We start from the raw sequence: 7,561 nt of genomic DNA, 5'->3' as shown, positions 1-7,561 counted from the left end.
CTCCCCCCCCCACCCCTGCCCAGCAGAGCAAAGCATTCTAGCAGAGTATGAGCAGCTACCGAGCAGCTACCGGATGTTGAGGGCTGACCACAGCCCAGCCCTGTGCTAGTGACTCCTACACAGGGCACACCTGGGAAAGGCAGGTCGTCTTCTCCTGAATATACGAACCTCCGTTTACTCACAGGTCATACGCAGCTGATCACAGCGGCGCGGAGTTGTGATCACAGGCCGGCTGAGACCTTTAAGAAGCAAGTGCCCCTGACCCCGGAGTCTGACCTCCGGCTCCCCCACCAAGTACCCGCAAGCCCCTGGGCAAGTGCCTTAAGGTCCCAGCTTGTTTCCTCTGTCTGAAATGCGCGCTAATGGTAATGCCTACTTTAGGGGGTTAACAAGAGGATTAAAAGAGCTAATGCATTTAAAGGACTTCCGTAAGCTCTTCATAAATCACGGTTGTCGGGATTTTTATTTTTATGACTATGGTGGAGGGATCAAGGAGAGGACGAAGATTCGGCCAAGGAGACGGAGAAGTGGCAGCAACCACAAGACCGGGGAGGGGGGAGCCACGAGAAAAGGGTGTCATGGAAACCAAAGGGAGAGAATGCCAAGAAGGAGGGAGATCTAACACAAAAGGGCACTCAGAGGCCGGTTTCTTCTGACAAGACAAAAAGAGCAATTTTCATCTCTTAGCGACCGATGAGAATAAAGGCAGAAAGGAAGAAAATTAGCCTCTAGCTTTCTTTTTTGTTTTTAAGTTTTCCTTTAAATTCCGGTGATTTAGCACACGGCGTAACATTAGTTTCAGGTTTACAATATAGTGAGTGATTCCACACGTCCATGCGTTACCCGGTGCTCATCGGGACAAGTGCATTCTTAATGCCCGTCACCTATTCCCCCCCTCCCCCCACCCCCTGCCGTCTACCCCCCCCCCAGCCCCTCTGGTAACCATCAGTTTGTTCCCTAGAGTGGAGTCTGTTTCTTGGTTTGCCTCTACTCTCTGTCTCTTTCCCCCTCCCTTTGTTCCTTTGCTTTGTTTCTTCAATTTCACATAGGAGTGAAATCATATGGTATTTGTCTTTCTCTGGCTTATTTCACTTAGCGCTAGACTCTCTAGCTCCATCCGTATCAATGCGAATTAGCCTATAGCTTCAAGTGAAGCCTTTTGGAGACCAACCTCATCAAGCTGATCAGAATGCCCAGGTGTCATTTCCATGTCTTCTAATCAGGGAAAATATGTATCTCTTGGCTTTTCTTGAAATGAAACAGACAAAAAGAAATGTCAGGCTACATCAGGTGGGTGAAATGATCACTCTGCAGAGGTCTACACCGGACCCCCACACTGACTCCGTTGTAAAGGAGGGTCGCGAAATGGGCCAAATGTATGGATTTTTCTTTCCGTCTTTCTATTCTGCCTGGTGCCAGAAAGAAATTACGACAGCACCAGCTGTGTCTTTGGACAAATATTCAACAAGTGTTTATAGAGTGAAGTCAGCGGGGGGGCGGGAACGATCCGGAGGTGGACTGATATTCTAATCTAGGTAGAGACCTCCCAAGGGGTGATTTAGGGAGGCATAGCAAGGAATTAAGGGTTAAAAATCTACATACACTGTGAAGTGGTTTTGCAGGGTCTGAGTGGAGCTGCCACTTGCCTGGGGTCGGCTTGGGAGAGATAGGGGTGACTTTCCCAGAGGTGCCCCAGAGGGATGCAAGGAGGGGGCCCTCTCCTGGCCAGTTGTCAGCTAAAGGATCCCGAGGCAGAGAGGCTCTCCCAGTCTCCTTCTGCACATGAGGGTTAAGAAAGCTGAGGCTGAAGGCAAATTCGGGGTGTGAGGCGTGGGGTGGGGGAGGGGTGATGGCGGAGCACGGAAGGCTGAGCCTCCGACCCTCACCACCACCACCACTTCTGAGAGGGGAGCGTGGGTGGTTGGAGTGGAGGGTTTTAGGGTCAGATTGTGAGGTCATTGATGGGGCAGGAGGGAGAGGCCTGGGAGGGGCTGAGGGGCTCTTTCTGGAAAGAGAAGTACTTCAAGGCAGGCTCCGAGTACGGCAGCCCAGGGAAGGCTGCCGTGGCTTCTCCTGCTCCCTCGGGGCCTCAGCCCGCAGCCCTGTGTCCCTACGGAGCTCATCATCCCCACTGAGCTGTCATCAACCGCCAGCCTAATTAAAACCCCAGTACCTCTCCCTGGGCCCCTAACCTCCCCTCCGGCCCCGCTAGGACAGCACAGCCCAGAGTTCTGTAGGGTCCCCTGGAACCTGCGATTCCCGCCAGGCTTCCTGTGGCTGTCAGCTCCCTGTGTCTTCCTGGTCATCATGCCCTCACCCTCTGTCCCCTGTGCTTCTCTCTGCCCCCCGCCCCCCGCCCCACGCACCATCTCCCACTGCCACAAACGCTACCCTCTCAGCTCTGTGAAGTCCCTACTTCCTGTACGACCAACTCCCCCGGGTCCTCGGATCTGCGCATTCACTTCCCTCTCCGCACACAGCCCTCAATGCAATCATGCCCCCCCACCCAGCCTCGTCCTGCTCACAGAAATAGGGACGCACGCACCTACGCAAAACACAGGGACCCTCAGGGGCTGAGGTCACCCACGTCCTCGCTTACCACCCTCCAATATGAGAGGAGGAGATGGGGGGGGGGCCAGGCCAGCTTCCAGGAGGGTCCGCCCCTTCTTTCCCTCCCCCGTGAGTGCCCTCCACTCACTAAAATGCTGTATGGGGCCTCTCGGCTTTCTGATGGCCGGGTTCCTGCAGGTGCCCGGCTGCTAGATGACTTCTCATCCCTCCCCAGCGAGTCTCAATTCTTGGGGTGAGGAGGGGGTTAGCTTGGAGTCCTCGGGCGCCCTTGTCCTCCAGCAAATCACTTCAGGGCTGATGGGGGGAGGCCCTGACGCTCCCAGCGCTGGGCTCTGCTCTCTCCTTTCCTTCACCGGGGAGTGAGGCTCGGGGGGGGTGGGGGTGGGGGGGTGAGGAGAGGGTGGCGTCAGGCCACAGGAGACATTCCCGGTTGTGACCCGGGATGTCCACAAGTAGCAGCAGCAACAGCAATCCCAGGGATGCACCCAGAGGAAGAAGTGCTCTTCCTCAAAGTGACCAGGAATGGTGCCCCTGGGAGCCCTATTTTGGGGCTAGTACCTCAGCACCGGACTCCTTTGAATCCGGTAGAGGAGAAAGCACCGCCCCACTGCTATCCAACTAGCGGGCACCGTAGCCTGGCTTGTCTGACCCGAGGGGCAGGCCCGTTGTAAGGGGCTCCGTCCACCTACCTTTGGGAACGGTTTCAGCCCTCTCTTCTTCCTTCTTCCCTTTTCCCTTCCCTCTGCAAATTGAGGTCGATAAAAACCCCACCTCGGGGTACAAACCCATCCCCGTATAGCTTTCTGCTATGTTGCTCCTTTTCCCTTTACCTCTCCCTAAAATAGCAACAGAGACATTAAAATCGATGCTGATAAATATTTATTGACATAGAAAGAAGCCCACGACATATATCATTTGGTGAAAAAATACAGACTATAGAACAGCACTTCTAGGTGATCCTTTTTATCTATACATACATCTATCTGGGTACACCGGTATAGGGAAGTATCTAGAAGGACGTCCATCAAAGGGATGACGACGGTTAGATCGGGGTGGAGAGCTGGGGGTCACTTGTACTTTACTTTCTTGTACTTTTCTTTGTTTGAAGATTTAACAATGAATGATGCCACTTTCACAAAGAAAACACGCCCTTGGGCAGGGGGTGCTCCCTCCACTGCGCTGGTATTCAAGACCCTCTCTACTCCACTCCCAAAGGAAAGCTGCTTTGTGGATTCATGCAATTAGAAGCGCCCCGCCCCAGTTGTCCCATTGCTGGACTCAGAATATGGGTTAGGGTTCACTTAAGGCTAGGGGACACCAGCTCACTGCAGCTCAGAAGGGTCATCTTGTTGGCCAGGGGCCTCCCTGGGTCCCTCCTCCTCTGTATGGGTCAGCTCCTGCAGGGTGATGATCAGATTCTCAAACACCTGGGCCCGGCTGCTGTCATTGTCACAGGTTTCCTTTGAGTGGCCCTCCTCGCCGCAGTAGGAGCAGCGGATTGTGTGTTTTCGCTTCCTGGTTCTACGCAGGTGCCTAGAACCATCATTCTTATGCCCAGAACCCCCGCTGGTGGAAGGAGACTGAGCCCGGGAACTGCTAGGGGAATCGATGACTAGCACTTGGTCCCGAGGTCTGGCCCTGCGTCTGGGGAGCGGAGAAGCCGTGAATGACAGTGGAGGGTCCTGAGACTCCACCAGGATCACATCCTCATCTGAGTCATCGAGGGCATCATCTATCTCTATCACGTTGCAGTCGGGACTGCCGACCACTATCTGCGGGGAGCCCTGAAATGCCATCAGGCTGGTGGCCCTCTCCACCAGTGACTCGGATCTTTTGGGCCGTTTCTGTTTAAGGAAAGTGTCATCCCAATCCTCTTCCTCCCTGACCATCTTGATCAACTCGAGGAAACTGGGGAGGCGCTCCTGCTCATTTGCATACATCCTGAGAAGATGCTTCAGCCTAAAGCGCAGGTCCCCGTTCAGCTCGGCCCCTAAAAGGAGCTGGTGCAGGCGGGTCTGGTTTGCATCTTTCTGAGCTATGATCCCCGCCTGAATAGCATTCTGGAGCTGCACCTCTAAACGGATCACATAAAGGGAGGCTTTCTCCCCTTGCGCCTGCAGGGTGTTAAAAAATTTACCGTGAGCCGACACACTGCTTTCCGATTCTCCAAACACCAATTTCATGGCACGCAAGAAATCGGCCACACTCAGATTGGGGTTGGCCGCCTGCAGCAAAAGCATGACCTCCCTGGCGGGGCCTCGAAGCGTTTTCAGCAAGCGCTTGAGCTTCTCCTCCTCAGACATATTCCAATCCGGCAGGGCCCCATTGACTTGGATGAGCCAGTTTTCAAAGGTTTCTTCCCCCTGGGCTGGCACCACCCTCCCCGAGAACAACTTCATATTTCTCTCTGCCACGCTGGCCATTAAAGGGCCGAGGCTTCTCCCCAGGGACCTCAGCATAGAATGGGCCCAGGGCGGCAAGGGTGCGTTCTGCCGCCGGCTATTACCCATGCGCGCAATGATGCTAGCCATGACTGATGACGATCGGGGCGTCCGAATGGAACAAGACGCTCAGGCTTTGTGGGTTAGCCTAATGTGCAGGCGTGCTGGGGGACTCTCCTATCTCAGTAGGGGCTGTAAAGAAGAAAAAAAAAAAAACCGGGTAGTAGTTAATAAGGGAATTGGCTGCAGTCGTATTACTCTCTCCCTTCCTGCATATCCTGCAGTGCATCTTATATATGCCCACCTCCCTAAAAATATCTTCTGGGAGACTGGCGATTACAACCTCACGGAGCCAGCCGGTGTCTCGGTGTAAGCAGGGTGCTTTTTACGGCCACATCCAGCCAGTCGTTCAGGAGGGAGGGCAACTGTTGCTTCTAATTCTAAGTGTAATCGTGTGTACGGAAGCTGATATTGGCCTCTCAAAATAGAGCACAGTGGTCACAGATTTGTCGGAATCCATAAGATCTCGTTAACCTCTTGGTCTCAGGTCCCAACCACACCCCCTTCTGAAAGTCCCCCCGCCCCACCCCCGCCCCGGTTATGTCTCAGATTCTTACAGGAGCGCAGGAACGGGCGCGAGCGCGCCTTTATTTCACTTCCAGCTTCTGCAACCGGTGGCCTCTGCGAGAAAGCTCGTCTCCAGGCTAACAGCCGATCTCTGTCCACCGGGTTGGGGGGGGGGGGTCGCCGATCCGAGACCTCCGGGCGTCAAGATTGCGCCGCCGCCGCGGAGGGCAGGGAAGGGAAGGGTCAGGAGCAGCCTCCTCGCTCATCCCGCTCCCTCCTCCCCCCTCCACCCCCGCCACCCACCCCCTCCCCGCTGCCTCCGCTGTGGGTAGGCGGAAAATTCCCTCTCCCACCTTCTGAGCACAAGCCAAAGCGACCCCCGCCGCATTACATTTCCCCCGGGAAGTGGTCGGCCTACCAGCTCTGCAATCAGCCGCACAGAATTCAAGTTCGGATTCGGCTTTGACGGCCTGCCATGGAGATAGGGAACAGGAGTTGAACACGCACACCCACACAGCCCTCTCCAGAAGAGATGAAGGGATGCAAGGGGGGTTCAAGGCAGACAGCTTGCCATCCTTCCCTCCCCCCCACCCCCACCCTTCGTCCCCCCCCCCCGAAAAGGCCCCGCCGCTCAATCCAGGCAAATCCTACCCATTAGGCGGCATCCAGCGCAACGCCACCTCCTCCCTCAGCGCTGCCGGTCCACGGGCGTGCTCCTCCCCACGCCTCGCCGTCCCCGGTTCCCCCAGGCGAGGAGCCACCCGGGACCGGTGCGCCTCCTCTCTCCGCCGCCGGGCAATCGCGCCCCCCTTTCTTTACCTGTGCTCGGCTCGGTGGGCTGCGGACCCTCGGGCCTTGCCAGCTGCGGATGCCGCCTTCCGGTCTCCGCGGCCCTGCGAGGGAAGAGGATGGGCACGTCCCCGGCCGCTTAAGCGACCCGGTGCTGCCCGCGGAGCTGCTCCGCACGGCGCCCCCCGCCACCAGCGAGGGGTAGCTGAGTCCAGACAGCACGGTTCCCACGGCAGCCGCCGCTGCTTTTATCTTCGGCCCACGGAGACAAAAGAGCGTGACGAGAGAGCCGGCGCGGCCAATCAGCGGGGCGCGGGGGCGGGTCCCCGCGCGGTCTCGAGCCGGATGCAAATGTGCGCCCGAGGGGGGCGGGGTGAGGTGGGCAGAAGGGCCGGCGGGCGTCCAAGGCCGCTTCGGTGCCTGGACTGGAAGAGTTTGCGACTCTTGCCCGCTTCTCCCTCTTTTCGCTCTTGGCTCAACTCCGCGCCTTGGGGCCGGCGCATTAAACACCGAATGGGATCGAAATCAAGTACACAATAAAAGCGGCTCACCTTTGTATAGGGGGAAGGGAGAAAAAAAAAAAAAAAAAAAAGCATCAGCGCTTGCTCTGTGCAAATAGACTTACACAATTCTTTTACTGTGAAGGAGGTGGTAGCGTGTCCATGTCACAGGGAAGGCACTCGGGCATCAGGGCCCTTAACCAGTACTCACTAAGGTATGGGTGCAAGTCTGGCTGCATGAGAATCATTTGGGGGGGGGGGAGGGAGCTGGTTAGAAATGCAGATTCCCGGGCCCCGCTTCCGGGGGGATTCCGATCGACTAGGACAAGAGCTGGGTGTGATTTTTGTTAAGTCGCTGTAGTTCATCCCGAGAGGATGTAGGAGGATGGTGAATTAGTAAATGGACCTGCCTCCAACGTATCTGTTTATAGCATATCTTGGGTGAAATGCAGCTCCAGAGCGGACGCTCCTACCTGGGGTCCACGGTCTGCCTGAAATTGGATGCAAAGATTCTGGCCTCTGTAGGAAGCTGAATAATGGCCACCCAAATATACCAAGTCCCAATCCCCGGAACCTGCAGATGTTAACCTCGTATAAAGTAAGAGTCTTTGCAGATGTGGTTAGATTAAGGATCTCGCCGTCAGGAGATGCTCCAGGAGTATCTGAGTGGGCCCTCAATGCAATCTCGCGTCC

At 56.0% G+C, this 7,561-nt stretch overlaps 1 protein-coding gene across 1 annotated transcript; it reads right to left on the bottom strand.

The window, feature by feature from the left end:
- Positions 1-3,803: 3,803 nt before the first annotated feature.
- Positions 3,804-6,644, bottom strand: ZCCHC12 (zinc finger CCHC-type containing 12). Its single transcript, XM_040467935.1, has 4 exons — positions 6,399-6,644; positions 5,998-6,049; positions 5,630-5,771; positions 3,804-5,204 (listed from the first exon to the last, which is right to left on the bottom strand). The coding sequence occupies exon 4, from the start codon at positions 5,100-5,102 to the stop codon at positions 3,894-3,896; it is 1,209 nt and encodes a 402-aa protein (XP_040323869.1). The 5' UTR covers positions 5,103-5,204; positions 5,630-5,771; positions 5,998-6,049; positions 6,399-6,644; the 3' UTR covers positions 3,804-3,893.
- Between the last annotated feature and the right edge of the window lie 917 nt (positions 6,645-7,561).

Source organism: Herpailurus yagouaroundi, unplaced genomic scaffold, assembly GCF_014898765.1.
Source record: "Herpailurus yagouaroundi ecotype Mexico unplaced genomic scaffold, PumYag 67641, whole genome shotgun sequence".
NCBI lineage: Eukaryota > Metazoa > Chordata > Mammalia > Carnivora > Felidae > Herpailurus > Herpailurus yagouaroundi.
This window is presented reverse-complemented; position numbering and strand designations above follow the sequence as displayed.

Bases quoted from the DNA above. Each gene is read 5' to 3' on its own strand.
- ZCCHC12 (XM_040467935.1), bottom strand. From the start codon at position 5,102: ATGGCTAGCATCATTGCGCGCATGGGTAATAGCCGGCGGCAGAACGCA.